Source organism: Theropithecus gelada, chromosome 3 (assembly GCF_003255815.1).
Source record: "Theropithecus gelada isolate Dixy chromosome 3, Tgel_1.0, whole genome shotgun sequence".
NCBI classification, from domain to species: Eukaryota; Metazoa; Chordata; class Mammalia; order Primates; family Cercopithecidae; genus Theropithecus; species Theropithecus gelada.
In genome coordinates this window covers 157,397,786-157,424,447 of record NC_037670.1, presented here as the reverse complement: position 1 = coordinate 157,424,447, position 26,662 = coordinate 157,397,786, and the positions used below count along the sequence as shown (strand labels likewise).

The 26,662-nt window shown below is 38.2% G+C and overlaps 1 protein-coding gene across 6 annotated transcripts in view; it reads left to right on the top strand.

Moving 5' to 3' along the window:
- Positions 1–26,662, top strand: part of CHCHD3 (coiled-coil-helix-coiled-coil-helix domain containing 3) — a 294,734-nt gene that overhangs the window by 84,784 nt on the left and 183,288 nt on the right. For 5 of the 6 annotated variants that reach the window (XR_003118585.1, XM_025379581.1, XM_025379579.1 and 2 more), the window contains one exon: positions 22,503–22,620. Coding sequence is in view for 5 of the 6 variants with exons in the window: in XM_025379581.1 (XP_025235366.1) it covers positions 22,503–22,620 (118 nt within the window). In the remaining variant the exon portion in view is untranslated. Of the gene's footprint in view, positions 1–22,502; positions 22,621–23,794; positions 24,907–26,662 lie in introns of those variants that run through there. The other variant, XM_025379582.1, reaches the window with a different exon arrangement.

Sequence of the window (26,662 nt, the reverse complement as noted above, 5' to 3'; positions counted from 1 at the left end):
TATTTGTGCTTATTTTCCTCCTTTATAGAAACAGAATAAGGCAATATACAAATGGCCATTTCCTTTTCTTTTTATTATAATAACCATAATGAAAATTTTAGTAAAGAAAATATAACTAAAGCAGTACCTTCCTGAAACATTGTAGGTGCTCAATAAACAGACTTCTTTGTCTGTTCATATTGGTTTCTGCATAACCAATATGCTTAACAATATCGTTAATTGGATTCCACAATAATCATTTGACATAGAGTGTACTATTAACCATCTTCATGTGAGAATACCAATGGTTTGAAGATGTTATAATGATAAATTCAGTATGTGGCAAAGTAGAGTCTAAAATCCAGATATTCTAACTCTAGGTTATATTTTAGTGATTGTTGAAATGGCCATTGCAAACTGGAAATGCAGATAAATATTGGAAATTGGGCCTTATTCTTTGAATAGTGTTGTTTGTCTTGAGACAGAGTCTCTCTTTAGCCCAGGCTAGAGTGCAGTGGAGATCATGGTTCACTGCAGCCTCAACCTCCTGGGCTCAAACATGAATAGTGTTTTATTTTTAAAACACTAACATTCCTAACATTCCAGTTAGGAACACTTTAAAGTCCTTTCTTCAGAGCACTGTGATTTTGGGTATTACTTAATTGATTTGTCAATAAATCCTATTCTCCTTGCTGTTTTAATGCTAATTTTTAAGACAGGATTGTTTGCAAATGAGGCAAATCCAATAATGTGTGCAGATTACCCATTGATTTGATTAAATTGACTCATTGAACAACTTTGCTGTGTGATATTTTAGATTAGGTACTTCCCTTAGTAGAAGATGTGGAGGCAAGTCATTATTTGATCTAAACTTGCTACTTTATTACAGTTTCACGCATTTTTATTTTATTTTTTATTTTATTTTTTTTTTTGAGACGGAGTCTTGCTCTGTCCCCCGGGCTGGAGTGCAGTGGCCAGATCTCAGCTCACTGCAAGCTCCGCCTCCCGGGTTCCCGCCATTCTCCTGCCTCAGCCTCCCGAGTAGCTGGGACTACAGGCACCCGCCACCTCACCCGGCTAATTTTTTTATTTTTTAGTAGAGACGGGGTTTCACCGTGTTAGCCAGGATGGTCTCGATCTCCTGACCTCGTGATCCGCCCATCTCGGCCTCCCAAAGTGCTGGGATTACAGGCTTGAGCCACCGCGCCCGGCCTCACGCATTTTTAAAAAGAGGAGTAATCAAAATGATATGTTGATACAACTGGCAGAATTGATTCCTAAATGCATTTGAAGCTAGACTACCCAATGTTATTTTTTACTCTAACCTCATTATTATTTTTTCCACCTTTGGCATAACATGTGAGCTTCTAGTAATTTAAAATTTCTGATGAATGACATTTGATAAATGGTGTGATCCTGTGAATAATGATAAGCACTTGAAATTCAGTTGGTGAAGCATCAATTTCACACCTGAGACCCCAGCTCCAAGTTTAGGTTAAAGGTTTGCCTGGCGTCCGCAGTCTTTTTCTCAGGTCCCTTGGTAAGTGCAGTCATTCCAAACCACATTTTTCTTCTGCATCAAATTCAGGCAGGACTCTGAATCATTAAATATTAAACCTTATATTCAGGAACATTATTCATTCATTAATATTGCATTGCAGCCTAAACTGTATTGTTCAAAACATTTTAGGATGTTATGCAACTCTGTCAAAGTACATTAACAAATTTAAGTCATGTTGAACTAAGCAAAAAATGACAGACTGCATCACATACGTGTTATAGTTGAATTTTTGTATAGGAAGCATTTTGTGTTGGGATATTTGGAAATCACCGTAAAGATAAAATGGATTGCAGAGGAAGCCAGATATAATGAATATTCACCTTCTGTGTAACATCTGCTATACGTCTTAATGAAATTTGTAGTTATCCCTGAAATGTTTCTTCCTTGACAGTATTTATTTATTTTTAAAATTATTTTAACTGGGAGTTGACTATGAGTTGATACCATTCTAGCTGCATATAAAATGACAGCATCGGATGCAGGGACCATTTTTCAGATCTCCATGATAGCCATCATCTCCACAGAATTGAACTTAGACCTCCTGTGAGCCATAGAGTAACTGGGAAACTTTTGATATTCGCAGAGTATAAGAGAGTGATCGAGTTCAAGCATTGGTCTTGGTCTCTGACAAAATTTATTCTGGAATGCTGTGAACACATTTGGTCTCTTGCTGTTTTTTTTTTTTTCTTTTTTAAAAAAACTCTGTTAGTTACAGTGAGAAGCCATAAAATTCTTCCCATGCAGGAAAGTGGTAGAAACATTTTTTTGTGCGTCTAAAATTGTTCTTTCTTAAAAAAAAAAAAATATTTTTCTGGTGTGGTAACAAAAAATTGAAATAGGAAATTCAAATAGAAAGTGTAAAAATTCACAATTGATGAGGTGATAGCATACTTTTTTTGGTACAGTGACAGTAATATAGCTTATGAGCTTTATCTGAAGTAGGTGAAATACTGATTATATTTTACTTGAGCGATCATTGACACTTAATGGATTAGAACTTAATGAGGGAGAGGTAGTTGGATTTTAAAACATCCTTGATTACACAGATTTTTGGAATGGAGGACAGATTAATCTTCCTGTGATATGTAGATCAAAAACTGTATAGGCAGCCAGTGGGCTCATCTTGAACACCTACAGCCGTTCTTTCAAAAATGATAGAAATGGATATTGTGAAGTAAATAATGAAGGTGGCATAGTGAATTCCTGCTGGCAGAGAGTTAAATTATTCATTTTGTTAGTTTAGCTAACATGGTTCATGCTGCATGGGATTTGAGCACTATGTCAATGACTAATATTGCATAATTAAAAAGCCTCAGTTCCTCGGGCTTAGAATGTAGCTGAAATTTAGAAATGGTTGTTAACATCGTGGAAATACAGTTTTATTTGTGTAAGTAGATGCTGTTTACCTAGCCATTTTGAAGTTTTGACTTTGTGAAACATTTGTGTAGCACGTAGGCATGTGCGGGAGATGTTTTTAACGATAGTTAATCTTGCAGTTCCTTCCCCTTGCTTTGCGTCCCACCCCACGGTGTTTTTCTTCTTGAAAGGCTGCTCTGTAGTAAATGGTCCGTTTCGAAAGCCTGGTGAGCACACTCCTTCAGCATCGCACTGCTGCTTCTTCCCTTTGCTTCTCTCTTCCACATTAGGTTGCTGATTAGCGACAGGGCTTGGAAGGATTGCTACCTCTGTACTATTCAATCTGGGGGACTGCATAGGCACTGATACCTTTATAAAGCAACGCCGACATTAGTTTATTACCTTCTCAATTTTAGCAACTCTAAAGGGAAAGAGACCTAACATAAACCTCTTCTCATTTTTGTACGGTATAATCTTATACATAGTATTTCATAGTCAGTCAATTGGACTATTTTGTTCTATGTTTCTTCACAGAATGTAATTTTACATGCATATTTGTACCTTTGGGATAACTTTTTAGTAGTATTTTTGAAGCTCAGGACTCTGAGAATGGGGTAAAACAGAGTGGAAACACGTTCTGGGTCACCTGGTAGCCACTTGTTGCCTTGTGATGTCAATACCTATATGTGCTTTTGCAGTTGCCTTAGGGCCAGTTGGATGGCAGAACATGTAACAGTGCCCTGCACAAAAGGACCACAGAAGGGTGGGCTTCGTTAGAAGACGAGACATATACATCAATGTTTGAATCAGAACATGGAGCATTTTACTTTGAGGGTCTGTTTTGGTTCACATAATCAAGATGTAGCATAGTAACTAGCTATTTGGTTTTTTCACCATAAATCTAGAATACACCTTCCACCTTATGTTTTCCTGTGTGATTTTGAGTAATCTATTGAACTTCTCTCAGCTGTGGTTTCTTTAGCTGTGAATGGGGAATAACAACTACTATGTGGGATTTTTGTGAGGAGTAAATGAAATAACATACATAAAACACCTGTTAAAATACCTGGCACAAGGAGGTACTTCACAAATGGTAGCTATTATAATATCATTGATAGTGGAATATTATGCATAATTTTTAGTTAAAATGGTATAATTTGTATGTTAAAATTGTTAATACTAAAAATAACCAAATGAATGGGTGAAAAAATGAAGGAGCACATAGGCCTTTTGTTAGAATGAGTTGGAATTGCGTGTTATTGTAGACACCTTAAGAGCAAAGCCTAGGTTTTACGCTCTGTCTCCTGCCGGCCGATTCCACAGCTTTACACTATGGCCTGTACATTAGATTCACAAAAAGTGCTTTTAAATGCACTTCAATTTCAGGTTACTTCATTTGTTTGTTTTTGTCTTGGATGTGGATTCTGAATGGTAATTTTTCTTGAAGTATGTCTATGATTTCACTTTTGAGTCAAAGATGGAAAATACCAAGTGAGGATACAGCATAGTGCCTGTAACTAACAATATTGTATTATAGGCTTAAATTTTAGGAGGGTGGACTATATATTAAGTGGTCTTAAGAGGGCGGAAGGAAACTCTGGGAGGTGATGGACTTGTTAATGGCCTTGATGGTAGTGAATGGCTTCGTGGGTGTTTACTTATTCCTAGACTCATCAAGATGTGTAAGTATGTGCAGCTTTCTGTATGTCAATCATACCTCAATAAAATGGTTTTAAAAAAGAAAATACCAAGTAAGGCAATGAACAGGAGTTATCTTAAAATGACAATAAAGAAAATCCTACCAAATTTCACATTTTTTTTTCTCTTTCTATACATGTTTCTACCATTTTGAGGTGAAAATTAAAATCTAGTATACTGCCTAGTGTGGCTTTCAAATCAATGTATTTGTGTTTGAATTTTTTTAGCGTGATTTCGTAGGGAATACTAGAAATAAAACATCTGTCAAGGAATGAATTTTTTGCAGATAAGTAGGTCAGAGAGGCATGAAATTGATTGCTGTGATCTAAGGAGGATGCGCTGTGGAGCAGGCGTGGTGGGTGCTCATGTTGTCTGTTGGTCTCTCTGTGTATGCCAAGGTGACTTTCAACAGAGAGATGAGCTTGGTCTAAGGGATAAGGCCCCTTCAACTCTTGATATTTCTTTTGAGGTTGTAAGGAGTTGAGGTAAAAAATATAGGGCCATCTTTATTCAGAAGTAAGACTGTTGGAAATCGTTTTCTAAGGCCTATGTTTAACTAGCTAATAATAACAATTGTGGTTGTGTTCAATGATATAAAATTTGATTCTTAAGAGACGATTTATCCTTTTGCTGGACTGGGTTTTAAACAGTTTTTGAGAATAAAATTGGTTTTGCAGCATATATTCCTTTGGAGAGGGGTGGTTGTGTTTTCTCATAGAACTTCATTAGACTCCTAGCTTTCAAAAACGGGTATCACTCTCCCCTCAGATTGGCTGACCTTTACAGCAATTGGCGGTGTCCCTTTTCGCTAACATTATAGAATAGGTGCTGGCCATGGAGTTTAATCTTGAACTTACTTCTGTGTAATGTTTACTCAAAGCTGTGCTCTGAAATATAGGCAATCCATCTGTGTCTTGATTGTCTAAGACCTGCCTTTTCATTATGTTTGATGATTGTTAGTGAGCTGCAAAACTGGACCATGTTGTTCTGTCTCTCTATATCAAATTTCTCTTATTTGATTGTTTTGGTGTTCAGTTTTCATCCTATGTATATAGAAAGACCTCGTATAGTACTTGCAGTGAGTGGGGGAGGGGCTATGTGAAACCTCAAGGTTTCTTTTTAGAAAAATGTAGCCTATAGTGAGAAGATGGTACGAGGAAATTATTTCCATAAGAACTAATATACAGTGCCCCAGGTTGCCCTATCTTGCACTTTTTACTTATTAACTCTGCCCTAAAATTCTTTAACCCTTTAATGTTAAAACATTAAGATGAAACAGACATTTTAAAAATGGAGAGGATTCTAGGGGGTTGGAGGCTTGAAGCATCTCTGCACCTTCTGCTATCAGTTTCCGTCTCGCCACTAGCTCTGTTTCTCAGAAGCACATCTGACGATGGATGTGAGCCATTGGGCTAGTTCTGGCAAAGTGCAAGGATCAACAGAGTTGGCCCGTTGGCCCCAGTCTCTGTGACTGTTCCTGAGAGAATCTTTTGGTTTTCATGTCCCCGTCAAGTGGTTTGGGTGGGTGAGGGATGGGGAGAGACTTTCTCCAGGTTTTCTTAACAGGGGGCTGCAAACTCATCAGCTAGTGGCATACCACTGGGCCTCAGCAGCAGAGGCTGCCTCATCCCCCACCACTTAGTGGATCCTTCCACCTAAGGCAGCCCAACAGTGGGACCTGAGCTCTGGTGCGTAGGCAGATGAAAAAGAAGGGGTCATCTATGGGACACAGTAGGCAGAGAGAAAGAGACAAATGAGAGCTTAGAAGAGGTGTATCTTGGAAGAACTCTTGGAATAGTTCAGTGGCGCTTTGATGTTTGTGGCTTTGACAACGATTGCTACTTGATTTTAATACACCCTCAATTTTAAGTTGCATTTTGATATCATAGATAGTGAAGAGCGGAGGAAAGTAACTTCATGCATGTTATATTTGATGAATTAGACCAAAATTCTAGAAGGAGATAAAGGGAAGAGTTTGAGAGGAGGTGATAATTATATGATATAAAACATTTCACTGAGCTGAAGAAAAACTGGAGTCTGCAAATTGAAAGGACTCTTTATTCTAGGAGGCACTGAGGAGAAAACATGCATACCTAGTCATAGACTGCTAAAATTTCAAAACTCTAAGGGTAAAGAGAAAGCGTTATGAGCTTCCAGAGAGAAAGAACACTAATTTATAAAGGAAATGGGATCAGCCTGGGTTTAGGCTTTTCTTCTGCCAGAGTGGAAGCTAGAAGATGGAATGACACCTAAAAGGACTGCAAGCCCAGAATTCTCTGTTGAGCTCTCACTCAGCTGTTAGGGTGAAAAAGAGGACCATGGATATGCAAGGGTTTAGAAAATTTATTAATTTTAACTCTAGCAGGCAGAGTCCATTAAGGAGATCAAACACACCAGTTATTTTTTAGAGAGAATTTAATGTAAGAATTGTTAATGAGGCATTTAAGAGCTGAAAAGGCAAAAACAAACAAAAAAAGTAACTCTAAAGCAGTACTGTTTAACAGAAATATTATGTGAACCATCATTGTAGTTAATTTTCTACTAGTTCTATCACAAGTAAAAAAGGTAGAAATAATTCTATTTTTTCTCAGTATATCTAAAATCATAACATATAATGAGTATAAAATTTATTTTCATAGCAAGTGTTCAAAATCCAGTGTTTATTTTATGACTAAGCAAGTCTTGGATTAGACTAGCCACTTTTCTGGGCTCAGTAGCCGCATGTGGCTAATGGGGACTGTATTGGACATTGCAGCTCCAAGGTATCTCAGATGTAGCACTGGGGGAGCAATGGGAAGAGGTAGTTGTTAAAACATTAAAGCTTGGAGGAGAGGCTCTGTGGGATGTAGCTCAGACCTCTGAGGAAGGGGCATTTCCTAGCTGGTAGATTGCTGTCTCTGAACTCTGAGGAGAGAGACCTGTGGTTCTGGGACTGAGATTTTCAAGAGTGTGCCAGTAGGTAGGGTCAATGTTTCCAGAATGGGGTGCACTGAGGCTGATTTTGCAAGCAGACTCAGCGCGAACAAAGTGCAGACTCGACTCAACTGCTGCTGCTGCAGGAGCAAGTGCTGCTGCTGCTGGGAAGCAGTGAGGCCCGAGTGACGCGATAGGAAGCAAACGGGAAACAGTTCCTTGTTCTTCCACCAGCCTTGCAGTTTCCCTCTGTCTTCCCTTGTTGGGTCCTAGTAGGGCCCCAGTTATGTAGCAGAAATGTGTTTAGAGACCTTGCCCTCCCCGCCAGCCCCAACATCATGAAGCAGAGAGCAGAAGAGGGCTGAGAAGCTGAGAGTCATAGCCAAATGTTGAACACAGTAGTCCATCTTAGGATAATACTTAAAAAATAATTCTAACCAAATTAATTACAACAGAGACATCCATGTAGGGGAAGATGAAGAGGAGGGGAAGCACCCCTGAACCCCTGAGGATCAGTCTTTGCCTTATGTACGTGAAAGATAGACTGGGATTGTCTCATAAAGTGCTAATAAAGATTCTCGAAATTGAAGAAAAATCTTTGAGGAAAAAAAAAAAACTAAGAGCTTTATGAGTTTCAAAGCACTGAACTCTTAGCTCAGAATTGGGCTGGGGGAAAGTCAAAGTATTCAAATGATTTCATCTTACTGGGTTTGCAGGAGTAGTGTTTGAGGAAAACTTATAACTGTGTTTTTAAACGATAGTAGAGAAAAGAGTATGAAATTTTTTTTTGTGAGAGTTAGGGGGAGGGTATGGTAACTTGATACAACCAGGAAAATGAGGAAAAGGAAAAAAGTAAAATTAGTATTAAACATGATATAAAATGGAAGAAATAAATATATCAGTTATACTGTTAATAATTGTGACTGAGCACAATTACCTATTTAAAGATCAAGGCCACCACATGCATAATAAGAGCTATGTATTTATGTGAAATGCAGTTAAAACAAAGTAATTTGTTTTAACCTTAATAAAGGTTAAAAATTAATGGATTGGCAAAGTTGTGCCAAACAGAAAGAAACACGAAAAAAGGTACAATCAAAGGTTATAAACACTAAACAGAATAAAGAAACAAATTATGTAATAACAAGCACAGTTTATAAAGACAGCAGCCATTAACCTTTATGCATCAATCAAATTAGCAGCTCAATGTATGAATCAAAAATGATTAGAAATTCAAAGTTTAGTTGATTTACAAAAATAATAAGGGTCTTTGCATAATTATTTTTTCCTTGAAAATGTTTACTCTGGCTTTGTGGAGAAGCATGCTAAGCTTTAACATTTAGCATATCTAGTATAAAAAGAGACAGAGTGAGTTAGGTTGTGTGCGTGTGTGTGTGTGTGTATGTGTGTGTCTGCGTAGGGGAGCAGAAAGGCCATTCACATCCACCTCTCTCAGCCCCACATCTGAGAAGCTAAATGCAGGTATAGGGTGAGAGGTTGCAGTTTGGTTCAAGCTGGAAGGTCTTTTGAAATCAGAAAGAAGAGGAGAATTATTGATTGTTTTCCTCCATAGGGCTTACAATGGTAATGTCATCTCTTTGTCTGGCCTAAGGTTTCCCTAGCCTTATCAATGAACATAATTTCAAAATTCGAGTCCTGGCAAAAATGTGTCCCTTATGAAAAAGAAATGTAAGTGCAAAACAATATAAAAGACTTGATGTATATTTTGTCTACGTAAGTGTACTGAGATTCTTACATTATTTCATAGCTTACGGTCCTCTTTATGAGACTCCACCCGTGTCTCTCAGGTCATGGAACCAGGATTATTGTCCTAGTTTCTGTCTTCAGGACGAAGCCATTTCACATTGTCATCTATCCAGGGCTCAAGCTGCCCATCTTGGATGGGGCCGCTGCTTGCAGGAGGAGTTGATAGTTTGCCTAGCAGGGCTCATGAAAGGGATTTGCCCGGAGATGTCTGTGTTTGACCTCAGTTCCTTTTTCTTCCAACTGACTTCACGATTGTCTATCTCCAGCATCTTAGTAAATACACAGCAGCAGTGCCCATTCCAGTGAAGGATGCTACAGGGGAGGATCCTTGAGGAGGGGTATAAATACTTTCTAAACAATAGTAACAGGTCATGCATGACCCTCACGTAACTTCTGTGAAACAGGTTATTTATTTATTTATTTTTTGAGATGGAGTTTTGCTTTTGTCGCCCAGGCTGGAGTGCAACGGTGTGATCTTGGCTCACTGCAACCTCCACCTCCCGGGTTCAAGAGATTCTCCTGCCTCAACCTCTCCAGTAGCTGGGATTACAGGCACCTGCCACCACACCAGGATAATTTTTGTATTTTTAGTATAGTGGGAGTTCACCACGTTGGCCATTAAGCCCTGCTGATAAGACACGGTTTAATGGTGGTGTCTTTACCTCCCCATTCCCACCATTATTCACCCGTATATTGAATATTATGACGTTTGGTGTGTACTTTGAGGTAAAAAGCTGATGGTCTCAGTTTAAGATGCCTCTGAATATTCAGTTCAAGTTAGACAAAGAAGTGGCTATAGGTCATTTCAGTAGAGGAAGACTAGGATGCTTTGTGGTGTTGTGTAATTTCCTCTTAGGTAGTTTTGATTGTGAATTTCTGAGAGAGAGTGGGCGCAGGAGCCATGGATATAGTAACATTAACTTATGAACTAAAATCAGAATACTTTTCAAATATAAATGTATTTTTCAGTACAGTAGGAGAAAATATTTAAGAAGGTCGAAGAGCATCTGGGACAGGTGGTACTTGTTCCCAAATGAGAACTGAAATAGGGACTTTAGGTATAAAGTAATGTACAATGTGTAAATGGGAGGCAATCATCTGGAAGGGGGAGATGAAAGCTATTTAGGATTATGTCTGTAGGTAATCCATAATTATAGTCCTAGGCTTTCAGTTATGGGTTGAGTTTTTTTTTTTCCTCTTGCATCATTTTGAAGCTATGCAGACATATTTTCAGATAGTGACAAAATTTTATTGTGAATTAAAATAAAATCACCTTTTCTATGTTCCTGTGGAAAGGAAGGAAACCTTGACTTAAATTCTGAGTGCCATTTTCAATGGTATTTACACAGAAATGTAGATGACCAAAATAAATGTCCTCTTGGTTTTGTTCAGAACCAGGACTTAATGATGGTTAAATACAGTCCTCCCTTAATATGTAGGGAGGATTGGTTCCAGGATCCCTAAGGACTCTAAAACCCTCAGATGCTCAAGGACCTTATATAAAATAGTATAGTACTTGCATATAATTGGTGTACTTCCTCCCATATACTTTACATCATCTCTAGATGTACTTACAATACAATGTAAGCACTATGTAAATAGTTGTTAGACTGTATATTAAAAAATTGTATTATTATTTTTTATTTTCTTGCTTTTTTTTTTTTAGAGATAGGGTCTCATTCTGTTGCTCAGACTGGAGTGCAGTGGTAGTGCAGCCTCCAGCTCCTGCAGTCAAGCGATTCTCCTGCTGTAGCCTCACTAGTAGCTGGGACTTACATGCAGGTGCCACCACACCTGACTGATTAAATAAAAATTTTCTTAGAGATGGGGGCTCACTGTGTTGCCCAGGCTGGTTCTGAACTCCTGGCTTCAAGTGATCCTCCCACCTCATCCTCCTGAGTAACTGGGATTATAGGCGTGAGCCACCGAGCCTGGCTTTTATTATTTATTTTTCCCTAAATATTTTTGATTCCCAATTGGTTAAATCTGTGGATGAGGAACCCATTTTATTTAATGTATTGCTAAATTACCATTATGTAAAATATATATTGCTAAATAATCATTAAATAAAGAGTACCTATGTTCCATGATATTTATAAAAATATGCCCACATTCTGTATTCATTCTTTCAAAATATATTTTGAATGCTTACCAAGTGCCAGGTATTATTTTGTGTGGGGATTACAGTGGTACGTAAGAGAAAGTTCTACCGCCATGCCACTTATTTTAATGGATTTTAATGGTATCTATATATTTGTGTGTGTGTGTGTGTGCGTGGGTGTGGGTGTGGGTGTTTTCTGTAAGAATGCAGGCTCTGAACTTGGCTGAGTTTCATTCTGGCTATACCTCTCACTGGTTTTATTTTGGGTCAATTTGACTTTGAGTAAGTTTCTTATAACCCTTGAATGATGTGAGTGTTAGGAACACTGATCCCTTGTGCAGTTGAAAATCTGTATATAACTTTTGGCTCCCTAAAAACTGAAATGCTAATAGTCATCTATTGACCGGAAGCCTTACCAATAGCAGAGTAGATTAACACATATTTTGTATGTTATGTGTATTACAAACTGTATTCTTATGATAAAGTAAGCTAGAGAATAGAAAATGTTAGTAAGAAAATCATAAGCAAGAAAAATATATTTATTATTTTTAAGCAAGAAAAAATATATTTATTATTTATTAAGTATAAGTAGATAATCATAAAGGTCTTCATCCTCCTTGTCTTCAGGTTGGATAGGCGGAGGGAGAGGAATGTTGGCTAGTCTTGCTGTCTCTGGTGGTAGAGGCAGAAAAGATGAAAGGACAGGCAGGCATATTATGGAAATGCCTTATAATTTATGTCTGATTTTTTTTTTTTGCTTTTTCTGGTTTCTCTAAAAATGTTTCTACGTGGTACCAATTCTCCTCCCACTGTTTGCTTTAGTTTCAGTGACTATATTTTAGAAGGGTTCCTGTCATAAAAGAAGTCATTTGTAGTCTTGGATAATCTGAACCCTTCTGCCAGGTTGTCTCATGTCAGTTGTGTTCTGGCACTGCTGCTTCTACATCTTCTTCTCATCGTCTGGCGTTGTTTCGAAAACACTCATCTCCATCATGTCGTCCATCTTCTGTTAATTGCTCTGGTGTGGTGTCTGTTAGTTCTGGAATTTCTCCAAGGTCCATCTTGAAACCCTTCATCCCCCACCTTTTTTTGGTTATATTCACAATCTCTTTCATGATTTCCCTGGCTGGCTCTGTTGTAAATCATGTACAATATCTGGACACAGTTTCCTCTGGTAGGAATTTGTTGTTTTGGGCTTGATGACTTTCATGGCTTTTTCTGGAACAACAGTGGCGTCTTCAGTGATGTAATTCTTTCAGACTTCATGATGTTTTCTCTGTCTGGGTTCTCTTACATAGCGTTGACAGTCCTTTTCATAGATTATCATGTCTGATGAAGAAAGGTCCTTATGACCCCCTAATCTACAGGCTGATATAAAAACATTCTGTTTGCGGGTAAGTCACCACTTTGACGTGTTCAGTATTGAACGCATGGGGTTCTGGGTGGCTAGAGGCTTCATCCAATATCAAAAGAACTTTAAAGGGTAGTCCTTTACTGGCAAAGTATTTTCTGATTTCAGAAAAAATCATCGATGATAAATCATCAATGGAACCTATCCAGAAAATAGGTTTTTATTGTGAGGACCTTCTTGCACAACCAAAAGATTGGCAGCTGGTGTTTGTCTTTTCCTTTCAAGGCTCAGGGGTTAGCAGCTCTATAGATAAGGACAATCGTGCCATAAACTCAACTGCATTTGCACAAAACTAATAGAGATAGCCTATCCCTTCCTGTCTTAAATCTTGGTACTTGCTTCTCTTCTTTACTCATATATATCTTTCGTGCCATTTATTTTCTAGAATAGGGCACTTTTGTCTGCATTAAAAATCTGTTCAGGCAGTTATCCTTTCTTAATGATTTTTAATGGCATCTGGGAACTGGTTTGCTGTTTCTTGGTCAGCTGCTTCTCCTATTATGTCCTATTATCTTGACATTTTTAAGTAAAACCTCTTTCTCAAATTATCAAACCATCCTTTGCTGGTATGAAATTCGCCTTTAAGCTGTCACATAATGGAGACTTGACTTTTCCTCAAATCTCATTAGAGTCTATAGGGTAAGCCTTAGCAATCCAGCACTCACATAAAAGTTGCATTTTCAGTACAAGATTAAAAGATATTTCTCAAAACATGCGTGGTTTTGCGTGGTTTTTGCGCCTGCTGGCATAGCCACATTGAAGGCTTTGTGAATTTTCTTTTCTTTTTCTACCACAGTCCTTATGCTGGATTCACTTATCTCAAAATGGCAGGAAACTGCAGCTGCAGACCTCAATCTATGGTACTTATCAAGCAATTCAACTTTTTTTTTTTCCTGTAATGTCTTGACTTTTCTCTGCTTCTTGGGAGCACTTCTAGCATCACTGGTGACACTTTGTATGGGTCCCATGATGTGATGCAAAGTTATGGTATTGCAATAAACACAATGAAAAAGACATGAGAACCTCAAGAGATCACTTTTTACTGCAGCCTGCAATTTACTGGAGAGACTAACTGCTCACTCGGAGATGATTAGCATCACATAGTGTGTTAAGCAGATACTCTTAACTCCTGAGCTCACTACAATAGCAACAGGAGGTCCCTACTGAATTATAGCAATACAGTATGTACTATAGTTAATTTTATGCAGTTATGACTTAATACTGCATCTTTACGTCTGTTTACATTTCCCTTCACTGCAGATGGTGCCACGTACAGTCTGTTTGTGTGCATACATTTTGATAAATTTTAACTTTTTGTTTGAGATAGAGTCTCGCTCTGTCACCCAGGCTGGAGGGTGCAATGGCGTGATCTCAGCTCACTGCAACCTCTGCCTCCGGGGTTCAAGCAGTTCTCCTTGCCTCAGCCCCCCGAGTAGCTGGGATTACAGGCGCTGCCACCATGCCTGGCTAATTTTTTGTATTTTTAGTAGAGACGGGGTTTCGCCATGTTGGCCAGGCTGGTCTTGAACTCCGACCTCAGGTTTTCCACCTGCCTCGGCCTCCCAAATTGCTGGGATTACAGACATGAGCCACCGTGCCTGGCCAATTTCAACTTTTTAATAATAGGTTTGTGTATATTTTATGATAGAGAATGATAAAACTGACCAGAATTAACATATTTTATGCATTCATGACATACTTTAAAATTTTATTTATATTTATAGATATGTGGTTCATCTGTGAGTTTTATCAAATTGCTACAAATCTTCAAAAAATTTTCAATATACTTATTGAAAAAAATGCACATACGTGGTTCCACACAGTCTAAACCTGTGTTATTGAAGTTTCAGCTGTACTTGTAAGTTCTGTAAGCCTCTATTTTGCATAATTTCTCTGTGCCTCAGCTTTTCATCTGAAATATAATTGATTTAATAGGGTTGTTGTGAGGATTAAATGAGTGACACCTGTCAAATGCTTACATTTGTACCTGGCAAAAGTAAGCATAATAAATGCTAACTCTTTCTGTCACACATGCAGATATTATATATGAATTTAGGCTGGGTGTGGTAGCTTTTACCTGTAATCCTAGCACTCTGGGAGGCTGAGGTGGGCAGATCACCTGAGGTCAGGAGTTCAAGACCAGCCTGGCCAACGTGGTGAAACCTTGTCTCTACTAAAAATATGAAAATTAGCCAGGCATGGTGGCATATACCTGTAATCCCAGCTACTCGGGAGACTGAGGCAGGAGAATCGCTTGAATCCCGGAGGTGGTGGTTGCTGTGAGCCACGATCACACCACTGCACCACTGCACTGTAGCCTGGGCAACAGAGTGAGACTCCGTCTCAAAAAAAAAAAAAAAAAGAAAAGAAAAGAAAAAAGAAAATTTAAGATGGCCATATTCATGTTTATGTATTTATTTTAGATTTTCAATCCACATGTATTTTCTTCCAGGATTTGAAACAATTTGAGCTGAGAAGTGTTAAGCTTCTCTATTCCCTTATTTATGTCAAGCCTTACTAATCAAAAGCTGTATATTTGTTTTGTCATGATTTTTAGTAGTCTAATAATTACTTCATTGAATTACCCAGCTCAGCTCTTCTGTTTAAAAATAGATGGTAAACAGTATCTTGAATGCTAGTTCACCAGGTTCTGACAAAATATGATGCATGAAAATAAAATTCATCATTAGCATTAAAATGACCTTTGAGGTTGTAGTCACTCATTTTTCTCTTTCAGTGTTTGAAACAGTCTTTCTGCGTCAGGTGCATTGCAGTATCTCCTAGATATTGCCTGTGTATAATGGTCACGGTTCAACTTTAGATAAGTCATTTAGTCAAATCACTTTATCTCTAGCAATCTCTGTTTCCCATTTATTCTTTCCCATTATCTGAAGTTCTTATCAACTTTCTCTCCATAGTATAATGGCCTTATATATTAAATTATAAAGTAATTTTCTAAGCTAGAATTGTATAGAATTATTTATGTGTCAGCCTATATGAAGATAAATCTAAGTACTTGTGGATGGCCAAATGAGCAGTATCCAAATTCAGAAAAACATTTAGGGCCATTGAAAGCCAAACCAGTTTGGGAAAGGGGTGGTAATAATTTAGACTCTGGCAAACTCTGACTTAGTGTAGTATAAACAAATTTTGAAAGAGCCTATTTTAAAATAACCGTGGATAATGTGAGATTTAAAACTGTCCTTACATGACCACAAAGGTGAGTAATATAATGGAAACTAATTCCTATAGGAAAGTTTACTCTTTAGGAGGTCGAAAAAGCATGGGTTTGGAAGTCAGATCAGCATCTTTCATGCCTCTGTTGTACTTCTCAGTTTTTCTCATGTTAAAAATGGAGATAGTAGCTGGTGTGGTGGCTTGTGCTTGTAATCTCAGCACTTTGGGAGGCTGAGGTGGGTGAATCACTTGAGCCCAGTTCAAGGCCAGCCTGGACAACATGCTAAAACCTCGTCTCTATAAAAAAACCCCAAAAATCAGCTAGGCTTGGTGGCATGCACCTGTGCTCCCAACTGCTTGGGGGGCTGAGGCAGGAGGATTGCTTGAGCCTGGGAGGCAGAGGTTGCAGTGAGCTGAGATCATGCCACTGTACTCCAGCCTGGGCACCAGAGCATGGCTGTGTTTAAAAAACAAAAAACAAAAAAACTAGAGCAAGTAATGCCTCCCTTATGAAGGTGAATGAAGTTCAATATGTTAATGCCCTGCTAAAGTTATCTTTAAAATTCTTTCTACTTTCTTTTTTTTTTTTTTTTTTTTTTGACGGGGGGTCGCTCTGTCGCCCAGGCTGGAGTGCAGTGGCCGGATCTCAGCTCACTGCAAGCTCCGCCTCCCGGGTTCACGCCATTCTCCTGCCTCAGCCTCCCGAGTAGCCGGGACTACAGGCGCCCGCCACCGCGCCCGGCTATTTTTTTGTATTTTTTAGTAGAGACGGGGTTTCACCATGTTAGCCAGGATGGTCTCGATCTGCTGACCTCGTGATCCGCCCGTCTCGGCCTCCCAAAGTGCAGGGATTACAGGCTTGAGCCACCGCGCCCGGCCGTCTACTTTCTTAAAAACTTGAGTTTCTTTGGAGTAAAGTCAAACTGGCTAGTTTTTACCCTGGGACTGAAATATAGAGAACTAGATTTTATACCAGCTGTCCATGAAAGTTGAATATTTTATAAGTAGTTTATTTTTTTCCCATTTAAAAGGACATGTAATAATATTCATGATAGGAGATTTGGCTGGCTTTTAGGAATTCATTTTGCTGGTGTACCTTAAGTCCCTCGCCTGATTGACAATATACTGAGGAAAAGAGCTAAGTTGCTGGGGCTTGAGGTCTAAGGGCAGCACTGACTGGTATTTGTTTCATTAAGCTTAGGCAAGCTATCCAATTACTTAATGCAAACAGGAAAAGTTTACACTAAACTCCTACTTCTTTGCTTGAAACTCTAGAGAATTTAAACGAGGAGAGATATGTATTTAAAAGAAAGAAATTTACATGAAACTTAAATCAGGGGCTTAATGTAGAATATATTAGAGTAGGAGATCTAAAATATTAAGTGGGAAATGCCAATAAATAAAAAAGGAATGTATTCTCTAAGATACTTGGCCTGTTTAGTTTTGTTTTGAGATAATTCTTAAATCTTTGGAAACCCAAGTTAATAATGAGAGACTTATTTTATCTCCTGCCTTTACATATAAAGTCCTGCCTTCCCTTGGTCAGTGAGCGCCTCGGCCTTCTCTCCTTAGTGAAGTGTTTCCAGAACAACATGGCTTCTGGTGGCTTCTGGTGTTATAGCTCCACTGTCTGGGCAGCAGTATTCGGAGAGGCCCAGATGGCACGACCGTCTCATTTGATTCAAAAAGAGAAACGTTGGTTGACAACTCATCCACCTTTCGCAGACGGCCGTTGAATAGTATAGCTCCATGCGATATAAAACCAAGGGGCCAGAGGGGAAGCTTTGACAAGAATTGGGGGCTTCTGAAAACATAAGCATTTTTTCTTTGCAGAATTGACAGGAACCAGTGAAGTGGGAAACTTAGAAGAAAATAATTGCCATGCAGTATTTTGGAGGGGAGGACGGAGGAAATGGAGAATGGTACAATTTTGAAGTTTCAAATCTATTGCTTTTAATTGGGAAATGGTACAACTTAGGAGCTTCTTATCTTTGGGCACTGGACAAAACTGAACCTCAGTCAGTATACCATTGAAACTCTGTCCTCCAAAATAATCTGAAGGCAAGTAAAATTCTTTGCAGAGGTGATTTCAAGCCTCAGAAACCCTTCTAAGGCTGTCACAGGAATCTCGCTGAAGGAAATCCTTTCTTGGTGCTTCTGGACCCAACTGGTGTTTCCTCTGCCTAAGACACTGTCTTCTTCCCCATATTGCTCAGTTAATGTCCTGTAGAGCCCAAGTTAAATACCAGTCCCACCCATGCAGTGTCATAGATACCTACCTACCTTTTTTTAAAATAATGCATCTGTTGTTTGTAATCATGGCTCATGAAAGTAGGGACTGTGTCTCTTGCTCACTACTTTATTCTTAGTAACCAGAGTAGTCCCTCTCCCCTACTAATTATATACTGAAAAAATTTATGAATTCCAGTATGTAGTTTTTGTTGAGTACTGTAGTGAGAAATCTCAGGATTACAGTACTATATCTGCCCATCGAGTAGAAATTATAACAGTATCAACCTGAGAGATAATATAATGCCCCTCTGTTTCATTTATCCCCTGCCACCACCTTTTTCAATATTTTTTTATGGAATGAGGAATAATATGTTTAAGGTATAGAGTTTTTAGAATGTTTACATGCAAGGGACCATAAGATTATATAGTAGTTCAATCTTCAAATTTTAAACCTGAGGAAACTGAGGCTTATTAGATTGTACAGCTAAGTTGTTGATAGGAAATGAGATTTTGTTCAAAGTCCTACTGCCAAACTCCCTGATGACAAAAAATTTAGTTTCTTAAATAGTCACTGTATAGACCTTTAAAAAAGTTTTTAAAAATTTATAGACATTCCTTTAAAAACATTTGAGAATTTGTGCAGTTCTATTTATAAGGATGAATAAAAGTATAAGAATTTATTAAGAAAGGAAAATAATATTCTTTTTGGTCAGTTTGCACCACTGCCAATCCTTTTTCAATCCAGGTGTCAAATATAGTTAGGTGTTGGTGTTGGAGGGGCTCTGGACTGTTGTGGCACCTCCTGTTGTAGGCTATTTAATGTAGCCTGGGATTATATCACAGATGTGCCACATCTAACATGGTGGCTAGGCCCTTAGAGGATACCGTTTGCCTCTCTAGTTGTTTCTTATATACCATAGCGTTCATTGTATCACAGATGTGCCACATCTAACATGGTGGCTAGGCCCTTGGAGTATACAGTTTGTCTCTCTAGTTGTTTCTTATATACCATCGCCTTCTGTTCTTTTGCAGTTTGTTTTCCTTGTTTTGTTTGTGGTTGGAAATATGCCATTTATTTGTTTATTCATTCATTCATACATGCATACATCAAAAGTTTTTCTTGCGTGTTTAGTATGTGGCAGGCACTTTTATAAGTATGGGGGATATAGCAGTGAACAAAAATAGGGCAAATCCTTGTCCTTATCGAGCTATGGACAAGAGGGAAAGGAAGCAGCTTGTGAAAGGGTCAGGCTCCTGGAGTTAGTAGAGTCAATTTGTGATATTAGAAGTCCTTAGATATCATGAAAATAAAGCAAAACTTATTGGTGAAAAATTGGAAAAGATGATGGAGACAACATTGTAGTTAGTGAATTTGGAGATTGTCTTCTTCATTTCGGGAAATCACTGCTTTCTCTATATTCCTACCTGCGTAGTGGGTACTGTTATTATTACTGCTACTTACCTAACATTTACTGAGTGTGTACTATGTTATGGGCATTGTGCTAAGTGCCTTGTTTATATAGAACCCTGTAAGTTAGGTATTACACTATTTCATTTTAACAGGACTCACTGGAGGTTAAATAAAGTACTTATTCAGATAGGAAGTGTAGAGTCTTGATTTGGACCCAGAGTTTGCGTATCTGTATCAGTCATGGCAAGCTAAATATGTTTATTTTTATTATCACGTTGAAGACTTTTGTGCTCATGTTTTACTTCTTCTTCATTAACTTACCAAAATCCTTATGATCCTGTATTTCTTAAAGTTAAACCATGTAGAACTCCATATATAATTAAAATCTAAGCCGTACATAAGTAAACTAAAATGGAAAAAAAAGTAGTAATTGTTAAAATAAACAGTACTTTAAAATTAGATACACCAAATGTGGTAGATACGATAATCCAGTTGTACAGAATTCATTTTATGTTCATAAACTAATGGTAGCATTTTAATAAACATTTTATATATGTTTGTAAAGTGCCTAGCACAGTGCTTACTAGTTGATCCATAAATGATAGTAATTTTATTATTTTATTTTAGTTTCCACTTAACATGTAAAAATAGGTAACACTTTTTTACTTATGGGTAAGATGTCTATAAAAATGCTTTAAATACAGGGTTGTATATGATAACCTCAGCAGTTATTTGCACAATATTCTCCTGTGGACCACTTCATTTTCGATGTTCCAGGATTTATTTGAGTACAAGTGTATTTTGGTAATTAAGGGCTGTGGTCTTACACTTTAGCGTGCATCAGAATTCTGGAAGGCTTATGAAAAGACGGTTTGCTAGGCACTATCCCCAGAGTTTCTGACTCAGCAAGTGTGGGGTGGTATCCGAGAAGGGGCATTTCTGACAGAGTCCCAGTTGATGCTACTGCAGCTGGTTTGTGGACTGTACTTTTAGAACTGCTGTTCTAGGGAAGTGGTGTGACTTCTAATTATTGCTGTTCTCTTACAATTACACATATCTAGTGATGTTAATGTATTGATATCATTGATATTGCTGAATTTATTGTATGGTCCTTGTGAAATAATTTAGGGAAATTTGGTTTGTATGAGTGTCATTGTGCTTATTGCTTAGGAAGTTTCCCAAAGGTTACTTTTGCATTAGAGAATTTTGAAGTACAGATTTTAATTTGTTTCTATTCCTCTTTTTTTGTTCAAGACACAAAGCTACACAGCTTTGATTTTTAGGGGAAAAGAATTATAACTTTGTAATATATCTTGCAAGGTTATTTTTTTTTCTGTTATAGTTGATTTCTGAGAATTTCGGAGTATCAGGATGATGTAGCAATTTAAAAATAGTAACAAAAAATTTTATCTCTAGTTTTTTTCAAAAATCTTTTTAAAACTAAAATTCGACAGGCTAGTCTTGAGTAGAATTTGATGCTCATGATTCACACGTGTAAAGTAGATTTCACTCAGAATTTCACTTACACCAACATAACAATTTTACTTTTCCTTTTTAAAGCATAGCTATACCTTTAGGGATATGATGGTATAGTAGGGTTATTCTCTGAAAGAAGAAAAGGCAATCAGAAAATCTTTGTCCATGAGATTAGACTGAAATCTTCAGTGATTCAGTGATTACTGAATGCCTCTATGTGCCAGGCACTATGGCAAAAATCAGTGCCAAAGTAATTTATCTTTATCATGTACAATGAGGAGTTTTAGTGGGTTGTAACTTAATATGATCTAATTGTGTGATGAGGCTACTGACAAATCTAATGCAATCCTGTGCTTCATTAATAGAACTAGTATTATGTACAGATCCAGGGAAGTAAGATTCTTCTGTCTTATTTTGCTAGAGTATGCCTGGAGGGTTAGGTTTAGTTTGGAGCTAACAGATAGATTGGAGTCATTCTAGAAGTGAGGAGCCCTGCAGTTGAAAGGTGTGGTCATATTTGCCTATGAGAATTGTTGGAAAATAGGGATAATATACTAGGAGGAAAGGTGTCCTCATTAGTTCCCTAATGTCTGGCTTCTCTGCTGTGATGTAACATTCACAAGGACAGTGACCCGTCCATCTTGTTTATCGCTGTGTCCTCAATGCCTAGCACAGTGCCTGGTGTGCATTCAGTAAATAGACGAGTTAAGTTTGGAGAAAGAGATGATGGTTACTTTCAAATATTTGTCATGTAGATGGCCTTTTTTTTTTTTTTTGAGACAGAGTCTCATTCTGTTGCCCAGGCTAGAATGTAGTGGCATGATCTCAGCTCACTACATCCTCTACCTCCCAGGCTCAAGCAGTTCTCCTGCCTCAGCCTCCCAGGTAGCTGGGATTACAGGCATGCACCACCACGCTCAGCGAATTTTTGTATTTTTAGTAGAGACGGGGTTTCACCATGTTGGCCATGCTGGTCTCGAACTCCTGACCTCAAGTGGTCCACTCACCTTGGCCTCCCAAAGTGTTGGGATTACAGGCGTGAGCTACCATCATTCCTGGCCTAGATGGTTTGTTAATTACTTAAATTTTCAGAGGCCAAATGGAAGTACCAGGGATGGAATTTTTTTGGTGGGCAGATTTTAATTTTACATAAGAAGAACTTTGTAAAACTTCGTTATATTTGGCAGCCAAATTAATAAGCTTCTTCATGTATTTGAATTTGGTTATTTTAAATGCTTGGGTGGAGGCTGCATGGGGATTTACTTCTATACCTGCTTTTTTGATAGATTATGGGCCAAGATGATTTCAGCTGTTGACCCTTTTGGCTATGTGCTTCTGTTTTTTAATTATTTCATTTGATAGAAAATAATGTCAACTAATAAAATATTTTTTCTAACTTAGACAATTCTTGTCATTTTAGACTAAAGCAAGCCAAAGAGCTGGACCGAGAGAGGGCTGCTGCCAATGAGCAGTTAACCAGAGCCATCCTTCGGGAGAGGATATCAAGCGAGGAGGAACGCGCTAAGGCAAAGCACCTGGTGAGTATTAAAAATGTAGGAGAAATTTTCTTGCCTACAAGGAAATCTCTGATGTTTGGGAAGAGCTAAGTACTCTGTGCCAGCTCTTAGTGTTGATAATATTATTCATGTTCTCTTTGCTCAGATTTTGATTTTTGCCTTTTACAAGTCGCTTACAGTTTAGGTTTAACCATCAAGGACTTTAAAGGCAGGTAACTCTGGAAGTATTGAAGTAAAGACCAACATGCGGATATATGTACATGTTTCATGCCTGAAGGATTGTTGTGTGCTTTTTTTTCGTTTTCTGTCTTTTCTTTTGTTTTTTTATTCTTTTTTTTTGAGATGGAGTCTTGATCTGTCGCCTAGGCTAGAGTACAGTGGTGTGATCTTGGCTCACTGCAGCATCTGCCTCTGGGGTTCAAGCAATTCTCCAGCCTCAGCCTCCCGAGTAGCTGAGATTTACAGGCGCCTGCCATCATGCCTGGCTAATTTTTGTATTTTTACTAAAGACGAGGTTTCACCATCTTGACCAGGCTGGTCTTGAACTTCTGACCGCGTGATCCACCCGCCTTGGCCTCCCAAAGTGCTGGAATTACAGGCGTAAGCCACCGTGCCCGGCCTGCCTGCTTTTTTTCTCCTTTGCCTTTGGTTTTATTGTCTTTGAAACTTCAGGGGTCAGCAATCTAGGCTTCTTTCTTTTGCTGCTGGTAACTACTAGGTGTTAGTCTGGAAGACTCTGGCAAAGATGAGTAAGATTTGATCAATCACTCCTTGGGGTTTAGGGAAGAGAAAATGTAGAGCCAGGGCCTTGGGGGAACAGTCTTTTCTAAGATAATTTTTTTTTTTAAAGAAAATATTTTTTAGTCTTTTAAAAGATTACATAGACATGTTTTTGTTGTTGTTGTCTTTAAAAGTATTACTAACAGACAGAAGAAGGTTTAAAAGGCACCCATCAATCTGTCTTTCTGATATAACCGTGGTTTACACTGGTGTGTGTTTTCCTCTAGATTATTTTTTTCTAGGCTTTTTAACATATTGAAGCATTTAGATAATGCTATAGATCGTGTTAAGCCTCATGAGCATTTTCCTGTGTCACTGAACATTTTTCTGAAATGTAGTTTTTAATGGCTGAATAATATTCTGTCTTTTGTATTCAACATAATTTATTAAGCAATTTCTTATTGTTATTTAATAGATAAAAGTGGAGCTGCTCTGGGTGAAACCTGGAGTGTTCACTTCTTAGCCTCCACTTCAGCCTTCCTAGAAACCCAGATGTAACTCCTTGGAACCTTTAATCCTCAATGGAGCACAGTTGGGAACTCACTGGACAGGGAAAATGGGACCACAGAATGGAAAACTTTGGATGCAAGAGTGAGGGGGATTTTCCTAGTTCAGTAGGCAATTGGGAAACATTAAAACTTTATAAGAAGAAGGCCAGTTTCTAGTCTCTCCCATTCTTTACCTTGGTCACTTCTCTGAAAGACTAACCCATGACTAGCTGCAATCAGAGAACAAGAAAGGAAGTCCATGCCTAAGGAATCAGTCCCTTCAGTGACAAATCTGGGGTCCAGGGTGCATGGGCAAATAGTGAAGCCAGAAAGAATAGAGGTGGTAGACGAAGAAAGAAATGTCAGTGGACTGACTGGCAGCTGCCCTGAGAACAGTACATGTATTGACTAGAACAAAGGGAATAAGAGAGGTGGAAGCAAAGTCAGTCATTGTGAAAGGGGAATAATTTCAGAATTAAAGACAGTAAGTTTTAAGTAAACTCAACTGAAAATTAAATTTGTTGTATGTCTAAGCTGAAGGATATTTTGAGGAAGTTGAAAAAAATGTCAGGTCAGTGGGTTGAAAGGTCATTTCCATGCATATTAAAATCTCCAAATTTGGAAGCTAAGGATGTAGTGGAGGAGGTTAATAGCACTCATGTTTCAGGAAGGTACGAGAGCAAAACTCTTAGTTTTCAGCGGGCAGAAGAATACCTTGGTTGACATTTCTCTTTGCCTCCGAGCATTTACTGTTTTGAATCTTATGTTTGAAGCACTCTTTCTCTACCTCTTTTTGTCTGAATTTGGATATGCTGTCTTGTTCTCTTAGTTTATGGAGACCAGCAAGATTCAGAAACTCAAAAAACTCATTAAATATATACACACACTCAGCAAGACATAAAAAGAGATTTCACAAGAAAAGTGAAAGTATCAAAAGATTTGTTACTCAGCCTAACTAAAATACTAAGCAACGTGTTTTGATTGGAATAGTGTATCTGTAGTCTGTTTTCTTTTACCTATTGAATCTTGTCTGTTGTTGTCTTTACTGTTTTGTGTAGCTGGTGAAGCATGAACAACTGGCCTCGTACATTCTGATTTGTAGATCTCTTCTTTACAGATTCTGGTTGTGTGGTATAGATGACAAATTGTAGTACTCACAACCTCTATAGAGCCCTCAAAGCACTTAGGGAATAAAAGTGGAATTTATACCACAGGATGACAACTGATTCAGAGGGTCCCTTCCTTCCTTCCCAGAGTGTTATCAGACATTTGCATGGTCTGCCATGACCACAGCAACATGGCTGCCTGTGACATTTAGTTATTGGGCAATTCCCAATTTATTTACCAGATTTCTCCCTTTATTATTGTTATTTGTTATTATGGAAGACAGACATGTTCATTGGATCAAGATTAGAAAATAAATACAAAGAGATACTAAAATCACTCAATGTACTACAATTCAGAGATAGTTACTGTTAATATTTTGGTTTATTGTTTTTATATTCCTTTTTACTTCCCACTAAGTTGGTATAAAACATTTGATTTTGTGTGTATTACTGTATTTCTCCAAACATAGATAATAGTATACACACTTTTATATAACTCTTAACAATAGCCTTCACATTAAAACATTTAGGCCATGTGGTAGAAGTTTTTATAGCAATAAATATGTTTTTGTATGGTCACATTTTAATAGTTGTGTTTCACTGAGTTTTTCACTAATTACTAAATTAATACAAGAATATTATAGAACATTTGGAAAAATTACAAAGAAAATCAGTATTATTATAATTCTGTCATCTATCATTAATGTTCAGAGGTATAAAGTTCTTTCTGCCTTCCCCATACGTATATATTTTATACATGCTTTAGGATTTCAGATTTTGCATCCCACCACCCTCCAGACCAGTACTGTGTGGTGTGGACAGTGATCGCAAGCCTGCTGTTGTATGTTAGTTCCTTGATCCCCAGCTGGAGAGGTGGGCATCTTCAGAACCCGTAATTGATGTGGGAGTAACCCCAAGAAGGTTAGCATTGCTCCACTGTGTGTGGAGGGCCCCTATTGCTGCCATTCTTAATTCTAATATGTGGGACTCTTTGAGTGGTGGCCAAGCATTGCTTCATTCCTCTTTATTTAGAACTCAAATGTTGCAGCCTGCAGGAAAGTAAAGATTGGGTTTCACACATGTGAAGTAATTAAAAAGTTGTCTTTCAGGAGAACGGGGGTGAAAGCACAGGAGCTGATGTGATGTTGGGACTGTGAAATAAAACGATTCCTACCCCTCACCCCACACCCCCCGCATCTTTCTGTCTCACTAACAGCTGACATTTAGGTTTCTGTCTCCTTAGATGTGAGTCCAGGCTTTTTCTTCCCACAGTTGTTTTAGCGGCTAGCTTTACTGAGGCTCTTTGAAGGGCAAAGTCATGATGGCCCTGTTGTTGAAGTTTTAAAACAGGATCAGATCAAAACTTTCCCGTTTGGAAGAATTGCTTTCGCTGGGGAAGCTGTTAATCCCACTCTAGATTCTGGAAGAGTATACCAGCCCCTTCCTCTACTCAGCGCTGAGTGGTGCCAGCATGTTAATCAGTTGACTTTATCCAGAGGCTTTGGAAGAGGCAGTCTACTGATAGTGATTTTACCTGCAAGAAAATGTTAAAAGCAGCTCATATTCAAAATATGCTTCTTAGGAGCAGGAAAGCACCTCTGTGTAAAGAATGAAGACTTACTAGAAAGACAAGACCAGGGAATTTGTAAAGTGAATGCAACTTGATATTATGTGTATTGTAAAGATCTT